The sequence below is a fragment of the Patiria miniata genome, unplaced genomic scaffold (genome assembly GCF_015706575.1).
Source record: "Patiria miniata isolate m_02_andy unplaced genomic scaffold, ASM1570657v1 HiC_scaffold_3, whole genome shotgun sequence".
Taxonomy (NCBI): Eukaryota; Metazoa; Echinodermata; class Asteroidea; order Valvatida; family Asterinidae; genus Patiria; species Patiria miniata.
Window position 1 is genome coordinate 24,741,478 of NW_024037069.1, and position 26,878 is coordinate 24,768,355.

General features: G+C 40.7%; 1 protein-coding gene across 23 annotated transcripts in view; it reads left to right on the forward strand.

Moving 5' to 3' along the window:
* Positions 1 to 26,878, forward strand: part of LOC119738257 (mucin-17-like) — a 77,023-nt gene that overhangs the window by 17,551 nt on the left and 32,594 nt on the right. For 11 of the 23 annotated variants that reach the window (XM_038213064.1, XM_038213062.1, XM_038213070.1 and 8 more), the window contains 24 exons: positions 1,412 to 1,675; positions 1,962 to 2,207; positions 2,466 to 2,741; positions 3,869 to 4,114; positions 5,243 to 5,518; positions 7,278 to 7,523; positions 7,692 to 7,967; positions 8,146 to 8,400; positions 9,418 to 9,696; positions 9,798 to 10,043; positions 10,872 to 11,147; positions 11,829 to 12,074; positions 13,243 to 13,518; positions 14,014 to 14,259; positions 14,492 to 14,770; positions 15,977 to 16,222; positions 16,429 to 16,707; positions 17,362 to 17,607; positions 17,837 to 18,073; positions 19,401 to 19,637; positions 21,125 to 21,361; positions 23,886 to 24,122; positions 25,082 to 25,318; positions 26,455 to 26,691. In XM_038213064.1, coding sequence (XP_038068992.1) covers positions 1,412 to 1,675; positions 1,962 to 2,207; positions 2,466 to 2,741; positions 3,869 to 4,114; positions 5,243 to 5,518; positions 7,278 to 7,523; positions 7,692 to 7,967; positions 8,146 to 8,400; positions 9,418 to 9,696; positions 9,798 to 10,043; positions 10,872 to 11,147; positions 11,829 to 12,074; positions 13,243 to 13,518; positions 14,014 to 14,259; positions 14,492 to 14,770; positions 15,977 to 16,222; positions 16,429 to 16,707; positions 17,362 to 17,607; positions 17,837 to 18,073; positions 19,401 to 19,637; positions 21,125 to 21,361; positions 23,886 to 24,122; positions 25,082 to 25,318; positions 26,455 to 26,691 — 6,126 coding nt within the window. The remainder of the gene's footprint in view (positions 1 to 1,411; positions 1,676 to 1,961; positions 2,208 to 2,465; positions 2,742 to 3,868; positions 4,115 to 5,242; positions 5,519 to 7,277; positions 7,524 to 7,691; positions 7,968 to 8,145; positions 8,401 to 9,417; positions 9,697 to 9,797; positions 10,044 to 10,871; positions 11,148 to 11,828; positions 12,075 to 13,242; positions 13,519 to 14,013; positions 14,260 to 14,491; positions 14,771 to 15,976; positions 16,223 to 16,428; positions 16,708 to 17,361; positions 17,608 to 17,836; positions 18,074 to 19,400; positions 19,638 to 21,124; positions 21,362 to 23,885; positions 24,123 to 25,081; positions 25,319 to 26,454; positions 26,692 to 26,878) is intronic. The other 12 variants (XM_038213066.1, XM_038213073.1, XM_038213077.1 and 9 more) reach the window with 12 other exon arrangements.

Here is a 26,878-nt window from a genome sequence, read left to right on the forward strand (position 1 = left end):
ACTACAAGGTACAACATTTTCCTGTTAGCGTCGTGATTGATTGAAAAATGTTACGGGTCAATTGGCGTAAAGCTTGGGCAACTTCAAATTTTGTTTGGAATCGGTTCTGATTTTTGGCTAAGAATCTGCTCGGAAGACGCTACAATTCTCGGAGGGAAAAAAAATGTGAAAAACTCAATGTAATCTACTATTAACTGTGGTTGGGAATTGTTAATAAGAGTCAACAAGAGATGTAATCACGCTCTTAATCTTGATCATTTCCTTCCCAAATCACAGAAACAGATCAGGTAGTTGTTGGTTATGGCAAAGCTCCTTGATCTTGTGTTGGAGTTGGGTAATCTTCAGAATTGTTGGGCTTGCTGGGTATTGTCTAGTCTATTTAGACCATAATATTTGAACAGATTCGCTGATTAATTATGCAAGACAACCGCATCTTGACCTCTAGATTTTGACCAATCAGCAGGCGCTTTCTATATCGGGTCTTCGGTCATTCTCCCATTGTCACTTTATAGACATTGATAAAAAAACATAGACACAGCAACAAAGGCTGTGTCACGCGCTCTGTATTATGTTATGCGATACACGCCTGGCTGTTGTATTACAAAACACTGCATTCGAATTGACCAATCAAACATTTAGTCCTGATTTGGGAATGAAATGACGTCACATTTTGTAAAGTTGACTCCAATTGACTGAGGCACAGGATCGCATAAATATGCATGCTTTGATATATCAGATGTTAGACAGAAGACTGGGCTCTGTGGATGATACTCCGACTAGGTATTGTTTCTCAGTAAACTAAAATCTGTGACGGCAGATATTCATGATTTCAATTCAGAGTCTGAATTGATTCTGCTAAGACTTATTGACATAGCTGAATAGCACGATGTGTAACTGCAAAAATCTGAAAGTTCCTATGCCCTTTATAGATTTGAGGTTTAAGCATGTGAATGCTGTGAATAGTAACAACCACAGTATGTCTGTTCAGAGCCAATATGAATCATCAGGCCGGGGTCTATCTCCGGCTCTGTAGCATGAAATGACTGAGAAAATATCTATTCCCCACGAATGGGATGCCAGTCCATGGCAGGTTGCCGCTTAGGCCGTGTCTGAAATGGGCTTCCAGAGCTATGGCTACGTCCTTTGTCAGCGAGTCCCCGCATAATTTCAATGGGCGCAGACCTAGACCTAGCTCTAGACAGCTGATTTGGATACAGCCTTATGCTCCTTGTTTGAGAGATTCAAGTTGGGTAGCTTGCCCAAGGACACAACATATGGTCAGCAGCATGATTCCAAGACCTGACCCTCTAATCTCGAATTAGAAACCCTTCTATCACTTTGCTCTTGTGCCTCTAGTTTAATTAAAACACATTTTCTTATATCTTTGCATCAAACTGCCTTTGCTTTTCAGTTCTGGAATCGCCAAAATCTGTCAGCCTGATAGACGTCACAACCACCTCTGCCATGTTATCTGTGGTTCCTCCTAATGCCACCTTCGACAGCTACGTCGTGAAAGTACAGGACCAAGAACTGACCTTCCCTGCCACCGAAAGCATTCTGCCATTGTCCGATCTCATGCCGGGTACCAACTATCAGGTGTTAGTGAGTACTGCTATCTCCTATGGCACGAGTAATCAGGTTATCAGTGAACCGTTCAACTTGGAATTCACTACAGGTAGAACGTTTTTATTAATTTGATTATTGAGTTAATACAAATATATTGATGAAACTATTTTTGGGATTGTGGTAATAAGTTTTAATTTAAACTGTGTGAAGGGTACTTTGGGAAAACGAAAAATTACATGAAAATTGGAGGATTCAGGCGAAGCCACCTCCTCCTGCTTATCATTGATGATATATATTACTGCTGATAATTCATGAACATATTAAAAAAATTATTAAAATCTGCAAGCCTCTATAACTGTAATTATTATCATCAAATGATTTTGTTTGTTTGATAGTTGCCCTTGACATGACGCTCCCTGTGATATCTGGCTGTCCGTCCGACATCACACTGCCCGCCGGTCAGAATGTAGCCAACTGGACAGAGCCTACGGCCGTAGATAACTCTGGCTTAGTTCCAGCGGTCATCAAATCCCATGAACCAGGAGCTGTGTTTGCTGATGAATCAACTAATGTCAGCTACACATTCACTGATGCAGCGGGCAATACGGCCAAGTGTGTCTTCACTGTCACGCGGATACTTGGTAGGCTTCAGTATTTGCTGAGATTATTTTTTAGTTGAGTAGGAATTAATCTTCAATATTTTCTTGTTTTCTAGTAATCCGAAAGTAATGGAATACTTACTTTCTGAATCAATTGTGGGGAAAAATAATTCAGCTTTCGCAAGGAAGAATACCTTGACAAGTCTGTGAAGGTTGCACTGTATTGTCAATTTCTTCTGTTTCCCAATGTACTCTTCATTTGCTTTGAAATTCACTACTTCTTGCTTTTTTTATTTTCAGTTTTGGAGCCACCGATGTCCGTCAGCCTCATTAATGTCACAACCACCTATGCCTTACTTTCCTTGGCTCCACCAAACGTCAACTTTGACCTCTATATCGTCAATGTACAAAGCCCAACATTAGGCACTGATGTTAACATCCCTGCAACGGAAAGCACTGTAGAGATACCTGGCCTCATGCCGGGTACCAACTACACGGTGTCGGTGTCCACTGCTGTTGCTTATGGCACGGATAATGAGGTGATCAGTGAACCTATCAGTTTGGATTTCATCACAGGTATGTATACATATATGGGTCATTCTGTAAATTTGGTGTCTACTTTTTCCCTGTCGCTGTTACATCTGACATCTGTGATTTTATATTTCTGATCCACGCCTTAATGCAGTCATCCTCCAAGGGTGAATAGCAAACTACCTACACAACAAATAAAAATAATTTGAAGTAATTCTTAAAGATATAGTCCATCATTTGTAATTTGTGCATTTTGTTCGTTTGAAGCAACGAAAGTGCTCAAGATCTAAAGAAGGGTGCTGAACAACTAATCTGATGAAGTTTCAGCTCAGCTTTAGCTGTATATTTCGAGAAAAACAACATTCTAGGATCTCGATTTCAAATCAGACGTTGCTGAATCATGTTTTGAATTGGGCCTGAATTCAGCGTCTGAGACACGTTCTCACTGAGCCGATTGCTGCTACGCGATGTCACGCGCTGATCCGACGAATTATAGCAACCGCGTGCGCGTGTGCGTCATGCCAATGCTTGCGTGTGCTTCACGGAATAACAAAACAAACTCCTAATTTGAATTTCCTTCGGTGCTTCTTAAGAAGTACCATTTGAAAGGCCTTCTTTTGTTGATTTCTTCAAAATGACAGCTTGCCAGAAAGAATAATTTCACAGGGAGTTTAGTCCCCTTACTATTTTTCAACCAAGTATGTTTTTCAACAATAATTACGCCGGTTACTTTTTGGATAGCTGCAAATGATGACTCTGGCTTTAATGATGCTTGAATGGCAAATTACAAAGTGTCAAGGTAACAGGGACAGGAAAAATGGCACACTTTGGGCCCTAAATTTATAGAATGACATATGCTTAATAACATGTCAATGTCCTTCAAGGTGTTAAGCTTTTGCAGTTGAACTTCTTATTAATTCCGTTGTTGGCTATTTGAATTCTGTTTTGTTTCTAAAAACGGTCAGTTGATATGTTGGTACGGGTAATAAATACTTAAAATGTATATTTATGTATTTTATTTACATTTTTTTTGTGGGGGGGGGTGGTTTTTGTCTATTAAACAGAAAAGTAGCTGTTTAGAAATTTTTTTTTTTCCCATACCAACTATAGATGTACAATAGAAAAAGTGATGATTTTCATTTTTGTCGAATGAAATTTCTGTTTTGTTGTAGTCTTACCTGACACGACGGTCCCTGTGATATCTGGCTGTCCGTCCGACATCACACTGCCCGCCGGTCAGAATGTAGCCAACTGGACAGAGCCTACGGCCGTAGATAACTCTGGCTTAGTTCCAGCGGTCATCAAATCCCATGAACCTGGAGCTGTGTTTGCTGATGAATCAACTAATGTCAGCTACACATTCACTGATGCAGCGGGCAATATGGCTAAGTGTGTCTTCATTGTCAAGCGAATATTGGGTGAGTGTTTATATCTCATTGTAGTAGGCTGAGTAGGAAAAGTGGAACATCAGAGCACATTGGAAATAATTCCACATATTGCTTTCCAAAGGGAATACATCACCAAATCATTACCTTGAGGAAGTACCTTTCCAAAGGACCACATCTATTGTTCCGCAGTGTATCATTCCACAAACACAAACTTTACTTTCACTTTATTTTTACTCCTTTAAAATCAGATCCATCACAGACAAATATAAACATAAGTAGCAAAAAAGCACCCCAAAATTATAAAAAGTAAACTTAGTCCTTGCTTCCTCTTGCAAAATTTAGTAAACTTTGCAACATCTACAAACAAATGTTGACATTTTCCCCAAGATGTTATGGGAAACAATAGCCTGTCCTCGGTATCCTCTTGGTGATACACCGTATGGAGAATTTGTGCTATGGACTCCGTGGACAAGTTCCTCCCTCAGTCTTAGTAGGAAATTGAGTACAATGACGCGGTATGTCTTTCACTCATGAGAAGACGGTAGTGCTTCATGCACCTTAAAAATATAATTAATTCAGGGGCGAGATTTGTCAGGATTTTTGCTGATTTCAGGATTTTAACAAAATCCCTGTTGAAATGCTGATTTTGTTAGATTTTACCATTAAGGTCTCTTTACCTACATGTGAAGAGCTTATTTGCACAAGTGCTTACATCCATTTTTTCCCCCAAAATAAGCTTGAACCTGCAATGGTTAGTGTTGGACAAGGGCTATCAGGTAAAATACTCAATCGGTCCCAAAAGGGTTTTCAATCCACAGTTAAATCCTACTGAAAATGGCATTTGCTACGCAAAAGGATATAAATCCTAGATAGCTTTGTGCATTTTTCTCTGAATTCTTTAAATGGGTTGTAAGCCCTGTTGCAAAAACGTTCTTCATATATAAAGTTAAATGTAGGGCAAGAGAAATGGGTATTTTCACGGGTGCCATTTGGCAAATACATATACACCATAGACCTTGCGTTGCTCTGGGGCTCTTGGCAACCCTCAAACCCTCGTCCGATTATTTCTTGGATTTGTCCTTTCCTTCCATGATCTCTTTTTTTTTCTTGGTATTTTGATATTTAAAAATAAGTATTTCTTGCTTTTGTTCGTTTCAGTTTTGGAGCCACCGATGTCCGTCAGCCTCATCAATGTCACAACCACCTCTGCCTTACTTTCCTTGGCTCCACCTAACGTCAACTTTGACCTCTATATCGTCAATGCACAAAGTCCAACATCAGGCACTGATGTTAACATCCCTGCAACGGAAAACACTGTAGAGTTACTTGGCCTCATGCCGGGTACCAACTACACGGTGTCGGTGTCCACTGCAGTTGCTTATGGCACGGATAATGAGGTGATCAGTGAACCTGTCAGCTTGGATTTCACTACAGGTATGTGTTACATGTTTTTTGTTGTTGTCGTGTACATCGATTTATATGTTCGATATGGGATCCATGCGTGAACAAGAGAGGGGGCTTGTTTACCATATTGAAGAGCCCCCCCCCCCCCACGTGGTATGCATAACTAATTTGATTCTGAATGCACACAAAGCCATAGCGTCTTCGCATGAGCGTCAGGCGCCATCGACAATGCGTTCCAATGTCTCTCCCAGAGGTCTTCCCCAACTCTCCCTTCCTTGCCGTTGAGGGGGTAGTTGTGCACGGAGCCCATAGCAATTTTTCCTTAAAGCGATTTTCGGTGACCGACCCTCAAAGTTTCGAAGATATTCTCTGTTTTCATGTGTTTTCTCTTCTGATCAGTGAAAAAATAATGCCAGCATGCCTCTCATGAAAACCCAAAATGGGTTTTCATCTAATTTCATCCACTGAATTAAAGGCAAATTCCTTGCTCAAAGTGAAGATGGGAATGGTACTGTAGCGCGCCCGTTTAAGTTTAAGACTGCACCTTTAACGCATCTTGTACATAGGTGTTGGTTCAAAGGTCAGCCCCTGTGCATTCATTCTTTTCATGTCATTCATTGTCGTTCGTTCCAGAGTTTTCTGTTGCACACACAGTTTTTACAGTGCATTTTGTACACTTACGCTTAGAAGTTACAATCTAGAATCAACACTATTATTATGTTTAGTAAACATCGGCAAGGCGATTCCTGTGATCAATTCCAGTTATTTTCGTGGACTTTAATGTTTATTGACTGAACTCTTGTTGTACGTAATCGTTGTGAATCACCACGTGAGATCGAACCAACTCGCCCTGTATTCATGGCGCGATCGTTTTGCCCCATTCCTTTTTGGCAGTTTGTAAAACTCTGACACCTGGCGAGTCGTTTAACTTGACAATTAACTCGGAGTTAAGTAGAACGCATAATCTTAATCTACATTACAATGTAAAATTATCCTGCCTGAAATGGTATCATTTGGAAGGAAACAATAATTGAAGGGGATTTAAAGGGAAAATACAACATTTGCAAACATCAAAAAATAAAACTACCAAATCATTTTGAAATACCTTGCTGGACTGTTAGTGAATGACAGTGTAAAGCATCCTGTAAAATCGTGGCACCTGGTATACTGTCATTTTCAAGAAAAGTGGTATTTTTGTATCGATTTCCAACGCTGATCGGCCGATCAGCGTTGGAAAAAAAACTGGCCTTTTTTCAAATACTGGCCCCAGTTGACCATCGCACTTGTTTGCAATCGAATACACACCTATGAACGGGTACAAGCCAGCTAGACTGGTTCCCTGACCTTACAATTCCCCAATGTATGTAAACTGCTCTGTTTCTTCTTAAATGGATTCAGGGAACCAGACTACAGGAAAATGATTGTTTTTCTTGGTTTTTATAGCATTTTCGAACCCAAATCCTCAAAAAAGTCAGTGTAACTATATTTGCTATATATTTCCAACCCCCCAATTCCATCCATTTCTGAAAATTACAGCAAAAGCAAATGATGTATATTCCCTTTAAGAAAGTGTGCCAGAGGACACATTTTTTTATTTTAATATGCGTAGGGCTGTGGAACCTCAGAAATTGTGCATACATTTTCTCTGTTTTCTCAAAATGTGTAGTATCCACTGAACATAAACTTTTAACGGATTTATATTTTTAGATCATCTCAAATGATGTTTTAATGTCTTTTCAAATAGTGATGTTGCTGAAATTTATAATTCATAATCTTTGCTTTGTTGTAGTTGCACTTGACATGACACCCCCTGTAATATCTGGTTGCCCGTCCGACATCACACTGCCCGCCGGTCAGAATGTGGCCAACTGGACAGAGCCTACGGCCGTAGATAACTCTGGCTTAGTTCCAGCGGTCAACAAATCCCATGAACCAGGAGCTGTGTTTGCTGATGAATCAACTAATGTCAGCTACACATTCAGTGATGCAGCGGGCAATATGGCCAAGTGCGTCTTCACTGTCAAGCGAATATTGGGTGAGTATTGTCAAATTGTTATTCAATTCTAAAAAAACATTTTCTTACTAAAGACGCCATGTCCAATAGAATAATTTTGAAGAATGTTGGGTACCGATCCTAAAGTTTTGTCAACATTTTTGTTTGTCGTTTTTCGATTAAACACATTTGCTTTGTCTATAATTGCAGTTCTGGAACCACCGGCATCCATCAGCCTTGTCAACCTCACGTCCACGTTTGCAATGTTTTCCCTCGTACCTCCAAATGTCACCTTTGATACCTATGTTGCAACCGTCCGAGGCAAAGACCTGACTGTCGAGGTGACCTTCCCTGCGACCGAAGGCATTCTACCATTGCCCAATCTTATGCCGGGTACCAACTACACAATGTCGATTTCTACTGCAGTGGCTTTTGGCATGGATAATGAAGTTGTTAGTGAACCAGTCATCTTTGAATTTTCGACAGGTAAATATGCAGGCAACATGTTATATCTCAGGAAAAATAAAAAATCTGTATTAAAAATAGAGATTAAAAATAGAGATTTCTTAAAAGCCAGCATTAAAATCAGCCTTTGCTGTCGCAGGCAAGGTTTGCTAAAGTAATCCTGAACAACAAAATTCAAAATTATTTTGGGTTGTTTCAGATCCTGTCCCTGTGATCAAGAACTGCCCGTCAGACGTGACCCTGAACGTCACCCACCCTAGCGGTGTGGCCTATGGCTTCTGGATAGAACCCACCGCGGTGAGCGGCAGCGAGGCGGTACCCGTCCACCATCGCACACACCGGCCGGGGTCCAGCTTTGGTCAAGGAACGACCAACGTGACTTACGTATTCCAAGACAGCAAGGGATATGAGGCCCAGTGCTCATTCATGGTGACTGTCATGGTGGTTATGCAAGGTACTTCTTGGTGTCCCTGAATATCTTGCACATGGTGGCATTTTGCATAAATTTTGACATGGGGTTTTGCTCTTCACCGACGTGATTTCACAATCCACTTTTATACTTAGGTGACAGTAATGTCCAAGAACCCTCTAGATTGTTTTTTTTTGGACAAGTAAGATTTGAGGCTTTGCATGGTGGAGATACTAAATAATGAAAGGTTTGCGGAAACACCATGTGCGAATAATTTCTCAACTAAGAGAATGGTTCTGAAAAGAACCAGAGGTATAAATTTGATGTTCCGGTCAGTAATACGCCCTGACCGTCTTCACTCTCCTGAAGACGGTCAGAGCATACTGACCGGAACGTCAAGTTTATACCTCTGGTTCTTTTCAGAACCATTCTCTTAGTTGAGAAATTATTTGCACATGGTGTTTCCGCTTACCCTTCATTTTGTTTTGGCAACCTCTCAGACAGTACTTTGTATACAGTACTTAGAAACATTTCAGTAGTAAAAGGCATAACCCTATGTTAAAATTTGTCCCCTAAATGCTTACGTTTTAATTTCATTGTTTGCTATTTGCAACTTATTAAGTGTGTATTCAAGTTCACCCTTATATCAAGTTTGAACCAGTTTTATTTCTGCATAGTTAAGAGTATGGACTCCGTGGATAGCACTTTTTTTAACCACTTTCCAAAGTCCCCGTGGGGACACGCTGCAAGTGTGCGCTTTTTGGTTAGCACACGTAATGTGCAAAGTTTGCACCACTAATTGTATTTACTGAGTGAGCACAGACCTTTAGTACCATGAGCATCAACCGCTGACGGTAATGCTTTCCATGTCCATTCCAGTGTCCCCTACTCTCTCTTTATAACCATTGAGGGGTGCTTGTTCACCAAGTCCATACTTACTTTATTTTGACTTTAAGAGCTCAAACTTTACTTAGTAAATTTCTCATCATGATTCTCGTGAATCCTGTCAGGAAGTCAGTTTGTATGGATGCTGTTAACATGGTCTTGTGTTTCTTCTAATAGCCATGCCCGTACCGCCGGACTCCATCAACGTTGCCGACGTGACGCCAATATCTGCCCTGGTGACCTGGACGGGACCTAGTACGACCTTTGACTCGTTCCTAGTGACCGTCCTCGGCCCCTCGTCCACAGACACAGCAACCCTGGACCCTTCCGAAACCTCCCTGGCCCTGTTTGGGTTGACACCCGGCACCAACTACACGGTCAAAATATCCACGGTGATCGGCAGCAACGTAGACTCACAGGTGATCAGCGAAGCAATATTGACGTCTTTCAAAACAGGTAAGAAGTGTGGAAATTGACTTGTGATTTGAAACAGCGTAAGTTTCTGAGCAGGAGTAAAACCAATTGACAACACAAACGTGTTCTTATCATTTAACCAGTTGCCGTAGACATGACTCTGCCGGTGATATCTGGCTGTCCGTCCGACATCACACTGCCCGCCGGTCAGAATGTAGCCAACTGGACAGAGCCTACGGCCGTAGATAACTCTGGCTTAGTTCCAGCGGTCATCAAAACCCATGAACCTGGAGCTGTGTTTGCTGATGAATCGACTAATGTCAGCTACACATTCACTGATGTAGCAGGCAATATGGCCAAGTGTGTCTTCACTGTCAAGCGAATATTGGGTGAGTATTTCCCCAATTATTGTAAATTGCATCGTCTGAATATCAGACAATCGCTGGAGCTTTTGCTTTACAAATACCTGATATATGTGGATGCTTATTTAACGCAACCCTGCACACTAGCTATTGAGAGCCTTTGTAATCAGGATGATGTGGTCTTGTTGACAATGACACTTAACTGTTGATTGGTCCATAGCTGTCAGCTGACCACTATAGTTTTGTCAATACTGATGATAATATTTTCTTCAATTAAAAAAAAAAACAGCTTCAATTCTTTTTGAGCTGATTTGGGCATAGAAGACCGTATCAATTTTTGTTGTTAAGAAGGTGAAGAGTTTTAATTCTGCAAGGAAAAAATAAAAAAATAAACCTGGTTTTGAAATGCCTTACTCAAATACATGATCGGCCTACCTCAGACACCAGTAGTAGACACCTGTTGATTGGTCACAGTAATTGACGTCAACAGGTGCCGTCATGCATAACTACTCATCCGATCTCCATGCATGTTAGTAGACACTCCAATGGATTGCCAATCTAGACCAATCCAAGCACCCTATCGTACACTCATGAAGGCCCCCTTCAATGGCTAATGCATTGTGCTAGCTATTGTTCAGAAAATCCATTACGGGGGAGTTTCTTTTGTACAATAGCTAGCACAATGCTTCACCATTAATGGGGGCCACTGTGAAAGTACTTTTATATCGTGCTCAGAATAGTCTATAGACTAACAAATTTAAATGCATAAAGGAACATCAAAATGTCATGACAATCATCCCTAGTTGCTGTCAATCCTTTATCTCAGATTCTTTGTTTCTTGCCTATTTTTTTCAGTTTTGGAGCCACCGATGTCCGTCAGCCTCATCAATGTCACAACCACCTATGCCTTACTTTCCCTGGCTCCACCTAACGTCAACTTTGACCTCTACATTGTCCATGCACAAAGTCAAGCGTTAGCCATTGATGTTAACATCCCTGCAACGGAAAGCACTATCAAATTACTTGGCCTCATGCCGGGTACCAACTACACGGTGTCGGTGTCCACTGCTGTTGCTTATGGCACGGATAATGAGGTGATCAGTGAACCTGTCAGCTTGGACTTCACAACAGGTATTTTTATCAACAAATCGACATGTTTATAGTTGTTGATTTTTTCTGGTCCCAGAGGGCTGGCCTAGTTTCCTATTTCTACCAATCTCACTGACCAACTGACTTACCCACTGACGCTCTGACTTACCCACTTACTCGCTGGCTGTCACTTGTGAGTCGGGCAGTGCTGTCATATAGGACAACCCTGAAATCCAATGAATGGGCTAAATGGCCCCTCCTGTAGACATGCATAAAAATTACTTCAAGGGAGTAGCCGTGTTGAATCAATTGAATAGAATTTTCAAATACTTCTTGACTGGGACAGAATTAGGATCGTTGTGGTTGAAAGTTTTTTGTGTGGATTTCAGTAGAAAGAAAGGATTTCAATATTCAAAACTGTGTTTTTAAGAGCTCAGTCTTTCAATGAAATTTTAAGTTCGGTGAATCAACTTGTACAAATTTCAGTAGATTTTCCTCAATTGACAACAAAAGAGCAGTCCAAGGTATGACCAAACAACTTATTTAAAGGAATTCTTATGCAAAGGACGACAAAACAAACTTGACGGTCTTTTTCTGTTGCAATAAAAAGTATGACATTGCAGGAGCTATATTTTGTTTTTAATTTGACAAACATGTATGATGCTAAAATTCCAACACAAAACCAGTCCACGTAATGCCTTGGTTTTACACTTTTTTTTATAGTTTCCCTGGACATGACACCCCCTGTGATATCTGGCTGTCCGTCCGACATCACACTGCCTGCCGGTCAGAATGTAGCCAACTGGACAGAGCCTACGGCCGTAGATAACTCTGGCTTAGTTCCAGCGGTCATCAAATCCCATGAACCTGGAGCTGTGTTTGCTGATGAATCAACTAATGTCAGCTACACATTCACTGATGCAGCGGGCAATGTGGCCAAGTGTGTCTTCACTGTCACGCGGATATTAGGTGAGTGTTTGTGTTTAAGTTGTTTATTGTATTTTGATTCAATGTTGCTGAGGAAACCATACCAAATCCATTTTTCAGTTGATAACTGCCAGTCAGCCCTTTTTGCAGCAGAAAATATTTTGAACTTAAGTAAGATTTGAGGCTTTGCATGGTGGAGATACTAATGAATGCAAGGTTTGCGAAAACACCATGTGCGAATAATTTCTCAACTAAGAGTATGGTTCTGAAAAGAACCAGAGGTATAAACTCGACGTTCCGGTCAGTATGCTCTGACCGTCTTCAGGAGAGTGCCTAAACTCTAAGAAAGTGAACACTTAAATAGCACAAGCAAAATTGATGAAGTGTGAAGTTGCATCCTGTGTGGATGCCAAGTAATTTTGTACTTGGCAAAGTCTTTTCTTTTGGATGATTTTGACATGAGTAGGATATTTTCTTACAGCTCTCTTTAAACTCATCCATTTTTGCACTGACAAAAGCACAGAAGACCCACAGATTACGACGTTGAAACAGTGAATACAGTTGAAACGTTGAATGCAGTGAAAATGTTTGAAAAACAGTGTAAAATTTGGTCAATAATTATCAAAATTAGCAAACACCAGCCCTACTCAAGATAACCGATGTTTTCCTCCATCATGTCATCTGCCTACCAAATGCGCTGATTAAAGATGCATGCTTATGGGCTCTGTGCACAAGTACCCCCTCAACGGTAAGAAAAGGGAGAGTTGGGGGAGACCACTCGGAGAGACATTCGAATGCGCATTGCCGACGACACCTGACGCTCATGTGAAGGCACTATGGCTTTGTGCACATTCAGAATAAATAAATGCTTGTCCCCGTCTATGTGCACACAAACCATTATAATCACGCAGTGTGTCCGTCCACTGGGCTCTCGAAAGTGGTTAAAAAAGCGCCCTCTCTTGTTGGCACAGGGAGCCCATTGGTCACAATCTTGAGGTCAAGAGCTGTTTTCGTTGCATAATTAATCCTCAGATCTGCATACAAAGTTATAGACATTCAAAAGGATTGTGACTGCCTTTTCTATAAACTGAAGCTATTGGAATAACAAAACTTCACAATATAATCACTTGTAATAATATTTTGTCACAAAATGTAACTTGCTTTCTCTGAATTTGTTCTGAAAATATCTGGGTTTTTTTGTGTGTTTCAGTTTTGGAGCCACCGATGTCCGTCAGCCTCATCAATGTCACGACCACCTCTGCCTTACTTTCCTTGGCTCCACCTAACGTCAACTTTGACCTCTACATTGTCCATGCACAAAGTCCAACATTAGGCATTGATGTTAACATCCCTGCAACAGAAAGCACTGTCGAGTTACCTGGCCTCATGCCGGATACCAACTACACGGTGTCGGTGTCCACTGCTGTTGCTTATGGCACGGATAATGAGGTGATCAGTGACCCCGTCAGCTTGGATTTCACCACAGGTAAAATTATCCTGCAATATTTAAATATTTCTTTTTTTTATTTTTGATTGCCTGGAGTGCGAACAGTTCTTCAAAATGTTGGTTACAAGCTACGTGTTGTCAGCGTGTTAGATTTGTACAGAGTGCACTCAATCTAACGTAAGCTTTCTGCATAGACTCACCGCAATCTTATTTTTATAAGGCAAACGATACTTTAAAAGCCAAGTGTACAGTCTGGTGTGTGAGTCTCATATCATTGCGCATGTGCTGCTCCATAACGATCACCATGCTAGCGCATTACACGAATGTATGTATTGTCCGTTCATTGTCAACATACGTAACGTGTGTAGTATTGCGACATAAGTATGTATGCTGTATTGCGATCGTGTCAAATCTTTACTGGCTGTGGAGCAAAATTTCCACTAGCGTCCCTGCATGTAAAAGACTTAACATTTTCAGACAGTAACCAAGATATTGACTGTCCATCACAATTTCTTGTCATGTTTTTGCTCTCAGTTTCCCTTGACATGACACGCCCGGTGATATCTGGCTGTCCGTCGGACATCACACTGCCTGCCGGTCAGAATGTAGCCAACTGGACAGAGCCTACGGCCATAGATAACTCTGGCTTAGTTCCAGCGGTCAACAAATCCCATGAACCTGGAGCTGTGTTTGCTAATGAATCAACTAATGTCAGCTACACATTCACTGATGCAGCAGGCAATATGGCTAAATGTGTCTTCACTGTCACGCGGATACTTGGTAGGCCTTAGCAATTGCTAACGTTTTTTGAAAGAGGAATCTTGAAAATGTAGGAACAAAATGTATACTGAAAATGTCCATTATTTATAATCAATGCCATGGACACCAAGGAATGGAAACGTCCCAGTAACGGCGAACACAAAAAGTCACAGCAGAAAGTGAATTAATGTGTAAGAAAATTGGTTTAAGTTGCTAAGATATAATCGTTGTTCAACGTTACATTTCATTTCAGTTCTGGATCCACCCAGCTCCATCAGTATCACTGACGTTACCTCCTCTATGGCATTCGTCACCTGGACTCCCCCAAACTCCACTTTTGACGTGTACTTGGTGGTCGTGCAGGGCTCCAACGAAACTACACGGTTCATCTTCCCCAAAGTGCAGGACTTCATACTCTTGCCCAACTTGACATCTAACACCAACTACACGGTGTCGGTGTCTACTGCAGTGGCCCTGGGCACTGTCAATGAGATCCTCAGCGAGCCAGTCGTTGTAACAGTCACAACCATGGGTTAGTTGAATTGTTGCATGTATTTTTTTTTCAAATGGAGGACAAGTTTGCTGGAATGTGGTCAAGGGTAGACTTTGTGAATTGGTTGCAAGTTGTTCTTTGAAGTACTGGTCATAGAAGGAGCGTTTGAAACCATGACCCTCCTACACAGTTTGAGAGTCACAGTTTGAGAGTTAGTTCCTGAGCAGTCTCCTGACGATGACTAGAGCAGGCTAGTCGAAACATTGAGACCAAAGACAAGTTCTTTTAGAACTTAAAGCAGGACTGTTCTTATCAGAACAAAAACTACTTAGGGAAGGTTGATAATAAGCAGGACAAGTGCTTTTCAGAACTAAATATCTTCAAAGCAGTAGTTATTACCACATGGTGTTACCGCAAACCGAAACGATAAACGTTAGTTCCCTTAAACACTAATCGAGGAATTGTCATCATAAAACAGCCAGAAAAAAAATTAGGAATAACATGTGACCTGCTCCCATGCAACACAGACAATGTTGACAAATTTTGATTTTTGAGTTTTGGCATTTCCAAATTCCAATTTTTGGGTTTCAACTTTAAAACAATATGTGATCTTCATAGGTACTGTGACCCTGTCACCCCAGGGAAAAGGATTGAGTGATAAAACCCTATTTCTATACACTTTTTTCACGAAATCAACCAAAAAACCACTTCTACTGATTATACTGATATTTTGTGGGGTTGTAAATTTATAGTTACTGATTGAAAAAATTCCACCCCAAAATGACTTCACAGGCACTTTGTGCAAAAACAATTTCTGCAACTTCCCAGAGTAGGTGTCATATACACCTTTCTCATTGACTCATTTTTAGGTCGATTTATCCTGTTTTTCTTTTCTTTTTTGTTGCTTTGTTCAGAGTATAAAATGGTTTGATGTATGTAACTTTAAAAAAAAAATGTGTAATCATTGTTTTGGAAGTTGAATTCTAGATTTGATTGTGGTTAAGTTGACTGTCAGTATGAGCAATATCTGAAGGAGATATGTATAAAGTCTGATTTGGCAAGTAATCATTGTAAGGAATCTATCATGAAATGTTCGGGCAAGTCTTCAGTATTAAGCCACAAAAGTCCATTTTAGCTAAATATCACAAAACTGCAGATTCAGTACCTGGTATAAAATGAAATGCTGACTGTGAAGTAAAGGTTTTCCTACGACACTAATGATTCGTTTAATTTGATGACTTGCAGACGCACCAGATACCATGCCCCCAGTGGTCACCGGCTGTCCGTCCGACATCACACTGCCCGCCGGTCAAAATGTAGCCAACTGGACAGAGCCTACAGCCGTAGATAACTCTGGCTTAGTTCCAGCAGTCAACAAATCTCATGAACCTGGAGCTGTGTTTGCTGATGAATCAACTAATGTCAGCTACACATTCAGTGATGCAGCGGGCAATATGGCCAAGTGTGTCTTCACTGTCACGCGGATACTTGGTAGGCCTAAGCAATTACTAACGTTTTTTGAAAGAGGAATCTTGAAAATGTTGGAAAAAATGTAAGCTGAAAGTGTCCATTATTTATAATCCATGCCATGGACACTAAGGAATGAAAACGTCCCAGTAACGGCGAACAGAAGAAAGTCACGAAAGGGTTGAAGTTGCTAAGAAATAACCTTCGTTCAATGTTACATTTCATTTCAGTTCTGGATCCACCCGGCTCCATCAGTATCACTGATGTTACCTCCTCGTTGGCCTTCCTCACCTGGACTCCCCCCAACTCCACTTTTGACGTGTACTTGGTGGTCGTGCAGGGCTCCAACGAAACTAGACAATTCACCACCCCCAAAGTGCAGAACTCGATAGTCTTGCCCAACCTGACACCTAACACCAACTACACGGTGTCAGTGTCTACTGCAGTGGCCTATGGCACTGCCAATGAGATCGTCAGTCAGCCAGTCAGTGTTACACTCACAGTTTTGGGTAAATTTTTTTCCTGTTACACTTGTCTCTCTTTTTTGTTTAAATGCACAGTTAGCTTTTTATGATCAAATGTTGCCTCTTTTTAGATTTAGATTTTTTTTTTTCTGTGAGATTTTGGTAATGAAAGCAAAGTTTGAAACCGTCACACTCCTACACAGTTTGAGAGTCACGTTAGTTCCCTAAACACCAACCTAGGGATTGTCCTAAAAAGAAGCCACATTAAAATACAGGATAATGCATGTTTCTCATCGACTCATTGTTAGGGTGATTTGCCTTGTCCATTTTTTTGTTGTTTTTTGGGGGGTCAGACTATAAAATGGTTTGATGTATTAAAGTGTCTTTAAATTTTTTTCTGAATTTTTTTGTTTTTGGAAGTCAAATTCTAAATTTGATTGTGCTGACTCTCAGTATCAGTAAAATCTGAAGGTTTTGGAGGTACGTTTTGGCAACTAATCCTTAGTTTATAAGGGATTAAACATAAAAGAATTAGTTTGGACAAGTCCTGTTTATTAAGCTGCAACAATCACATTTAACTACAAATCCCAAAATGTCAGATTCAGTACGTGATATAAATTGAAATGCTCAACATGAATGTTTTCCCAGGGCACTAATAATTTGTTGAATTTATGTTCCTTTGAATTTGATGACTTGCAGACGCACCAGATACTATGCCCCCAATGGTCACCGGCTGTCCGTCCGACATCACACTGCCCGCCGGTCAAAATGTAGCCAACTGGACAGAGCCTACGGCCGTAGATAACTCTGGCTTAGTTCCAGCGGTCATCAAATCCCATGAACCAGGAGCTGTGTTTGCTGATGAATCAACTAATGTCAGCTACACATTCACTGATGCAGCGGGCAATATGGCCAAGTGTGTCTTCACTGTCACACGTCTGTTTGGTATGACCTTTTCTTTTTGGATTATATCTTTTGCAGTGTATTTTAAACAATAAATTAAGATAATATAAAGTTTTTCCCCAGAAGTTTGCAACGAACACTGGTCCTTATTCTAGTTCGGTTCCTAGTTTAATATCTTTAAGCTATCAGCATTCTGACTCGGAGTGATTCACACCTTGTCGTATGGCTGTGTCTCTATTTGACCTTGTCATTTTTCCTTTATTTTTTGAAGATTTAACCCCACCTGTTGTTAGCGGTTGTCCTGACAACATCACCTTGCCCCTGGGTGCGACGGTAGCCAATTGGACGGAACCGACGGCTACCGATGACTCAGGCTCTCCCCCTTCAGTCCTGAAATCCCACGTGCCGGGCGCCAGTTTCCTAGAGGGAAATACCAATGTGACATACACGTTCACTGATGGTGTGGGGAACCAGGCTGTATGCGCTTTTCTCGTCACCGTCACATTTGGTAAATCCACAGTTTCTTGATTTGATCACTCTATATTAAAAGTCTTCTTGTCTTCTCCTAGTCATCTCCTGCTTCTTAAATAAATTTTGTCTCTATTGCTTTTTCCCTCAGTTGATATTTCCTTGCTTTCTTTCATTTTTGATCTCATCTGATGTTAATGGCTAGTTTCAAATCAAAACTAATTTGTGGTGGATTTGAACATTATCACCAAAATATCTTGCTGGTCCCAGAGATCAGTTCATAGTCCTTTTTGTCAGAGATGCAATTTTTTTTCTGATTTTAATCGGAAAAAAGACTTTTTCAAATCTATTTCCAAAATTTCGATTTTTAAATTTTGTTTAAATATTTTTTTGGTTATATGATCTTTTCTCCGCAAAATCCAATTTGTAAAATTAAATTTCAACAAATTTGATAAAAAACGGCACGGTGACATCTAAATTGCGAGTGCAATTTTAATCTATTCTACCAGACGCCAGTGCACATATTGTGTGGTAAACGCACATAAGTAAGCCCGGATTGGAATAGTTTACGGCTGGAAATAAGATTAGGCATTAACATATGACATGAGTAGCTCCGTACAGACCTTCAAGGCTGTTGCACATGGAGTTTTACTGCAGTAAAATCCACATGTTGCGTGATTCGGAGTTTTTCAGATTTAGTTGTAAAAATGCAATGCTCTAAAAATCACAATGATGATCTTGAGGATGGCGAAGAGAGCATAAGTGATACGTTTCACTGGCAGTTGTTAGAAAAAGACGATAATACCTGATGTTTTTTCCCACGTACATTAGTAGTGGAGTTGTGTAGTTGAATCATGGACATGATTGAATGGCGTCATGAATGGTGTACTTGTCTTTCAGACTTTTTCCTTGACTTTGTCAAATAAGAAGTGAACTTCTTTGTTGATGAGTCTGTTACTCTAACCATAATTCAGGCTTTTTAATTTTACGAAAACACTGAAGATTGTTCTCATCGTAAAAATTTGTTAGGATAAAGAAAATAACGGGAGGCGATATCTGGAAATTGGGCATGAAGTGTATTGTACCTACAAACATGTACATGCACATGTGTAACTGCAGCGTGGCCCAGATTTCGGACACGGGTGTTTGTTCGGCCCATTTTCCTATTTTTTTCCCATAGGACAGTTCCATCTCTGACAATAACTTATGATAATATGAAGTTTCTTCTTCCCAGAAGTTTGCAACAAATACTTGGTCCTTATTCTAGTTAGCTTAATGGCATTTTGATTCAGAGTAATTCACTGAGTGATCTTAAAATCGTTCAGAGTCTGTAGTCAACCTTGTAATTTTTTCTGTAATTTTTGAAGATGTAACCCGACCGGTTGTTAGTGGTTGCCCAGACGACATCACCTTGCCACTGGGTGCGACGATAGCCAATTGGACGGAACCGACGGCTACCGATGACTCAGGCTCTCCCCCTTCAGTCCTGAAATCCCACGCGCCGGGCGCCAGTTTCCTAGAGGGAAATACCAATGTGACATACACATTCACTGATGGTGTGGGGAACCAGGCTGTATGCGCTTTTCTCGTCACCGTCACATTTGGTAAATCCACAGTTTCCTAATTCGATCACTCTATATGAAAAGTCTTCTCTTCTTCTCCTAGTCATCTTCTGCTTCCTACATTTTTCTGAATTGTTTTTTTCCCTCCGTTGGTCAGGCATGCAGCTTTTCCTCGGATCAGCTGATTTCCTCTTTTTGTACTTCCCATGTGTGCCATTAAAAATAGAAAAACACTGTACAAAGTCTTGGAAAGATTTGAATTTCCTCTTTTTTGTGTGACTTTCCAGTTGCATGCCTGGTTGGTTTTCCTTTGCTTTCTTTCATTTTTGATCTCATCTGATGTTGATGGCTAGTTTCAAATCAAAACTAATTTGTGGTAGACTTGAACATTATCACCAAAATATCTTGCTGGTCCCAGAGATCAGTCCATAGTCCCTTTCGTCAGAGATGAAATTTTTCCGATTTTAATCGGAAAAAAGACTTTTTCAAATCTATTTCCAAAATTTCGATTTTTAATTTTTTTTTTAAATTTTTTTTTGGGGGGGGGGTTATATGATCTTTTCCCCGCAAAATCCAATTTGTAAAATTAAATTTCAACAAATTTGATGAAAACGGCACTGTGACATCTAAATTGCGAGTGCAATTTTAATCTGTTCTACCAGTCGTCAGTGCACATATTGTGTGATAGATGCACATAAGTAAGCCCGGATTGGAGTAGTTTACAGCTGGAAATCAGATTAGGCATTAACATATGACATGACTAGCTACTTACAGAGCTTTAAGGCTGTTGCACATGGAGTTTGACTGCAGTAAAATCCACATGTTGCGCGATGATTTTCAGAGGTTTCAGATTTAGTTGTACTAAAATGCAATGCTCTAAAAATCACGATGATGATCTTGAGGATGGCAAAGAGAGCATAAGTGATACGTTTCACTGGCAGTTGTTAGAAATAGACGATAATACCTGATTTTTTTTCCTACGTACGTTAGTAGTGGAGTTGTGTAGTTGAATCATGGACATGATTGAATGGTGTCATGAATGGTGCACTTGTCTTGCAGACTTTTTCCTCGACTTCCTCAAGTAAGAAGTGAACTTCTTTGTTGTGATGAGTCCGTTACTCTAGCCGTAATTCAGGCTTTTTAATTTTATGAAAACACTGAAGATTGTTCTCATCATAAAAATTTGTTAGGATAACAAAAATAACGGGAGGCGATATCCGGAAATTGGGCATGAAGTGTATTGTACCTACAAACATGTACATGCACATGTGTAACTGCAGCGTGGCCCAGATTTCGGACACGGGTATTTGTTCGGCTTATTTTCCTATTTTTTTTCCATAGGACAGTTCCATCTCTGACAATAACTTACGATAATATGAAAGTTTTTTTTCCCAGAAGTTTGCAACAAATACTGGTTCCTTATTCTAATTGGCTTAACAGCATTCTGATTCAGAGTAATTCACTGAGTGATCTTAAAATCCTTCAGTGTCTCTAGTCAACCTTGTAATTTTTTTCTGTAATTTTTGAAGATGTAACCCGACCGGTTGTTAGTGGTTGCCCAGATGACATCACCTTGCCACTGGGTGCGACGATAGCCAATTGGACGGAACCGACAGCTACCGATGACTCCGGCTCTCCCCCTTCAGTCCTGAAATCCCACGTGCCGGGCGCCAGTTTCCTAGAGGGAAATACCAATGTGACATACACATTCACTGATGGTGTGGAGAACCAGGCTGTATGCGCTTTTCTCGTCACCGTCACATTTGGTAAATCCACAGTTTCCTAATTTGATCACTCTATATTAAAAGTCTTCTTGTCTTCTCCTAGTCATCTCCTGCTTCTTAAATAAATTTTGTCTTTATTGCTTTTTCCCTCAGTTGATTTTCCCTTGCTTTCTTTCATTTTTGATCTCATCTGATGTTGATGGCTAGTTTCAAATCAAAACTAATTTGTGGTGGACTTGAGCATTATCATCAAAATATCTTGCTGGTCCCAGAGATCAGTCCATAGTCCCTTTCGTCAGAGATGAAATTTTTCTGATTTTAATTCGGAAAAGCGACTTTTTAAAATCTATTCCCAAAATTTCAAATTTTTTATGCCCCGCGGCGAAGCCGAAGGGGCATACTGTTTTCGCCTTGTCCTTCCGTGGGTGGGTGGGTGTGTATGGGTGTTCCTGCATGGCATTACGCCTGAGGACAGACAACAAAAGGAGCACAAAGGGGCCATTGATCCTCGAAGGAAGGTGCCTATTGTCCTCGAACGCAGGTTTGTGTGCTTAGTCTATGGGAGAGTGTTATATTACAGGGACAAAGGAAAACACAAAGCCAATCCTCGGAAGCATAGCAAAAAACGACTGTGTGTGGGTGTGTGTGTCCGGACAAATCTTGTCAGCGCGATAACTTGAGAAATACTTTATATGCGAACTTCAAATTTGGTTTGTGTATTGTCCTTGGCAATCCTAAGAAGCCTTTTGCATTTGGGGCCAAAAGGTCAAGGGTCAAGGTCACAGTGGCTAAAACAAAAGAAATTTTGTCAGCGTGATAACTTGAGATATACTTTACATATGAACTTCAAATTTGGTTTGTGGATTGTCCTTGGCAATCCTAAGAAGCCTATTGCATTTGGGGCCGAAAGGTCAAGGGTCAAGGTCACAGTGACTAAAACAAAAGAAATTTTGTCAGCGCGATAACTTGAGAAATACTTTACATATGAACTTCAAATTTGATTTGTGGATTGTCCTTGGCAATCCTAAGAAGCCTTTTGCATTTGGGCCCAAAAGGTCAAGGGTCAAGGTCACAGTGGCTAAAACAAAAGAAATTTTGTCAGCGTGATAACTTGAGATATACTTCAAATATGAACTTCAAATTTGGTTTGTGAATTGTCCTTGGCAATCCTAAGAAGCCTATTGCATTTGGGGCCAAAAGGTCAAGGGTCAAGGTCACAGTGGCTAAAACAAAAGAAAATTTTGTCAGCGCGATAACTTGAGAAATACTTTACATGTGAACTTCAAAATTTGGTTTGTGGATCGTTCTTGGTAATCCAAATAGGCTATCGCATTGGGGGTCGAAAGGTCAAGGGTCAAGGTCACAGTGGCTAAAACAATAGAAATCTGGTATTTATTCTGAGATCATAGGGATTAGGGATTAATTCATATAAAACCTACAGAAGACACTAATGCTGTCAATGAACGTTCCATGTGACCAAGGTACATGTACATGTAAGTTTATGTTAAAAGAGTGGTGTTATGTCATGGGAACAGTCACGGTTGCGGGGCATTTGTGTTTGTTAACACACCTGACTTGTTTGGTTTTTTTTCATATGTTTTTTTCCCCGCAATTCCCAATTTTTAAAATTAAATGTAAACAAATTTGATGAAAACGGCACGGTGACATCTGTATTGCGAGTGCAATTTTAATCTGTTCTACCAGTCGTCAGTGCACATATTGTGTGGTAAACGCACATAAGTAAGCCCGGATTGGAATAGTTTACGGCTAGAAATGAGATTAGTCATTAATATATGACATGACTAGCTACGTACAGAGTTTCAAGGCCGTTGCACGTGGAGTTTGACTGCAGTAAAATCCACATGTTGCACGATTTTCTGAGGTTTCAGATTTAGTTGTAGAAATGCAATGCTCTAAAAATCACAATGATGATCTTGAGGATGGCGAAGAGAGCATAAGTGATACATTTCACTGGCAGTTGTTAAAAAAAGACGATAATACCTTATTTTTTTTCCCACGTACGTTAGTAGTGGAGTTGTGTAGTTGAATCAGGGACATGATTGAATGGTGTCATGAATGGTGTACTTGTCTTTCAGACTTTTTCCTCGACTTTCTCAAATAAGAAGTAAACTTCTTTGTTGATGAGTCTGTTACTCTAACCGTAATTCAGGCTTTTTAATTTTATGAAAACACTGAAGATTTTTCTCATCGTAAAAATTTGTTAGGATAAAAAAATTAACGGGAGGCGATACTATCCGGAAATTGGGCATGAAGTGTATTGTACCTACAAACATGCAGTTACATGTGTAACTGCAGCGTGGCCCAGATTTCGGACACAGGTGTTTGTTCGGCCCATTTTCCTATTTCTTTCCCATAGGACAGTTCCATCTCAGACAATACAACTTACGATAATATAAAGTTTCTTTTTCCCAGAACTTTGCAACAAATACTGGTTCCTTATTCTAGTTAGCTTAACAGCATTCTGATTCAAACTGATTTACTAACTGATCATATAATCGTTCAGAGTCTGTAGTCAACCTTGTAATTTTTCCTTAATTTTTTGAAGATTTAACCCCACCTGTTGTTAGCGGTTGTCCTGACAACATCACCTTGCCCCTGGGTGCGACGGTAGCCAATTGGACGGAACCGACGGCTACCGATGACTCAGGCTCTCCCCCTTCAGTCCTGAAATCCCACGCGCCGGGCACCAGTTTCCTAGAGGGAAATACCAATGTGACATACACGTTCACTGATGGTGTGGGGAACCAGGCTGTATGCGCTTTTCTCGTCACCGTCACATTTGGTAAATCCACAGTTTCCTAATTTGATCATTGTTTATGAAAAGTCTTCTCAACAAGTCTTCTCAACTAGCCTTGTTGGCTTGCTAAGTAAGCTGGGCAGTTCTATTGTATAGGGTTACCCCGACTAAACTTAGCCCATTGTGTTGACCAGATGCATGAAAAGACTTCTAGTGCATAGCCATTATGAATCAATTGAACAGAATTGTGTGTGTGCCCTGGGACCAGTTTGACTACAGGGTGAGTAAAATTAAACGAAAACCAAATGTCAGGACTATTGTTTTAGTGAAGTTCTCCATGTAGTACTTTCAAAATCTAGGATATAGAAGCCCAATTCATAAGCTTTCTTTTAGTACAAGAATCATTCAAATCACTCAAGTCCTTTTCAAGTTGCGGAGTTTTAAACGCAACCACCGTTTTAAAGTTCTGTCCACGTATCACACAAAAGGTGTGTGTTCCTGCATGGCATTACGCCTGAGGACAGACAACAAAAGGAGCACAAAGGGGCCATTGATCCTCGAAGGAAGGTGCCTATTGTCCTCGAACGCAGGTTTGTGTGCTTAGTCTATGGGAGAGTGTTATATTACAGGGACAAAGGAAAACACAAAGCCAAACCTTGGAATCATAGCAAAAAACGACTGTGTTCTTTCAGCAAAACGAAAACAATTCACACACATCCTTTTGTGATTTGTTTTCGTGTTGCTGAAAGAACACTGAACTTTTTTGTGATCCGTGGACAGAACCCTAAAACGGCATCTGTGTTTAAAACTCCGTAACTTGAAAAGTACATGAGTGATTTGAATGATTCTTGTACTAAACGAAAGCTTATGAATTGGGCTTTCATATCCTAGATTTTGAAAGTGCTACATGCAGAACTTCACTACAAAAATGGTCCCGACATTAGGGTTTCGTTGTTTTTTTTACTCACCCTGTAGTTTGACTTTTCCTATTTTTATCACCAAAGATAAGACAGCGCCGGTCATCAGTAACTGCCCAGGTAACATCTTGCTGCCGTTCGCCTCCACCTTGGCTAGCTGGACAGAGCCCACGGCTACTGATAACTCAGGAGAGCCTCCAAGTGTGACCAAAACTCATGAGCCTGGCACCGAATTCAGTGACGGAAACACCACAGTGGCGTACACGTTTACCGATGCGGCAGGGAACCAGGCAAACTGCTCGTTTGTGGTTAATGTAGTTGCTGGTGAGTGCATGGTTAATGATAATAACAAATAATAATAGTTAATAACAATAAGTAATATGGCTATTGACATAGACTCAAGAAATGTCTTCAAAGCGAACATTTGATCAGCAATTGTGACAACTTTAACCTTCCTACTGATCACAAACCAACAAATTTATCCACTTCCTCTCCCATAGCTTTTGTTCAGGCTGGCCACCAACTACCAGAACCCCTTGGAATTAAACCATATAACTGTTAAAGCCTGTTGAAGTGGTTTGATAGATAGGGTTACCATATTATACTGATACAGCTTGTGTAGCAGCCATTTTAAAGGGTGATGCCTTTGTTTGGCTGGAATGCAAGAGTGAAGCTTTTGTGCCTTCATTGTTACTGAGCTAAATCCATCATTGACAGGCACTCACCAGCGCTGACCCACCACATCTATCAATGCCAGTCAAGGCATGGTACCCTCAGTTAACATACCTACCCCAGCCTGTCAATTGTACCAATATGAGGCCGGTTTGACAGGCACTCACCAGCGCTGACCCACCACATCTATCAATGTCAGTCAAGGCATGGTACCCTCAGTTAACATACCTACCCCAGCCTGTCAATTGTACCAATATGAGGCCAGTTTACAGACCTGTTAAAGCCTGTCCCCTGATATATTTTGACATACATGTAAAGGGTATATCTCTCCAGATTGTCACTGAGAGAGAGGGAGGGTTAAAAGCTGGGTGAAATTTCCTCAAAAGTTAAAAAATAAATAATAATTTACATAATGTAGACATCATACATGGTAATTTTTTTCACAGCAAAATCACGCACTGATTTGTAAGAATAAGACTGTTCACAATCAGTGGTTCACGTAAAACCAAACAAAATCTACCTTATGGTAAATTTTCAATATTGTCTTTTGCCCTTCACCAGCATAATTTTACAAGCACTGTGCTGTAGCGTTCACACCAAAAACTCACAACCTTACTTGGATGGGACTTGAACCCACGACCTCCTGCTTACAAGTGCAGATGTTTCACCACCAGACAACCGAGCTTGTTGGGACTACTTGTACGATTGAATCTGACATAGCAGCAGACATATTGATCATGCCATCATAAGTCAACTTCCTGTACATTTTGTTTTTGGTTTACCCATAGATGACGTGGCGCCGTTTATACTGAACTGCCCCTCCAACATCAGCCTCCCCTTCGGCACCGACACAGCCAGCTGGACGGAGCCCACGGCCACCGATAACTCCGGTCAGGTTCCCAGCGTGGACCGATCACACGAACCGGGCGCAGTCTTTACTGAGGACTCCACCATGGTGACATACACGTTCACTGATGCCATGGGGAACCAGGCCAACTGTGTGTTCCTTGTGATTCGTTTACGAGGTTTGTCATCTTTTAAGAAATCACTGAAAGGAGTGAATTAAAATGGACCTTTCCTGCCTGTTGCTCCAACAGTGTGAATTGACCAATAAGATCATGACTTTTGATCAGATATGAGGCATTTTGGCAAAATGAGACGGAACTGGGCATAGGCCATAGTGGAGAAAAATGCAAACAAGCAAATGGGGGT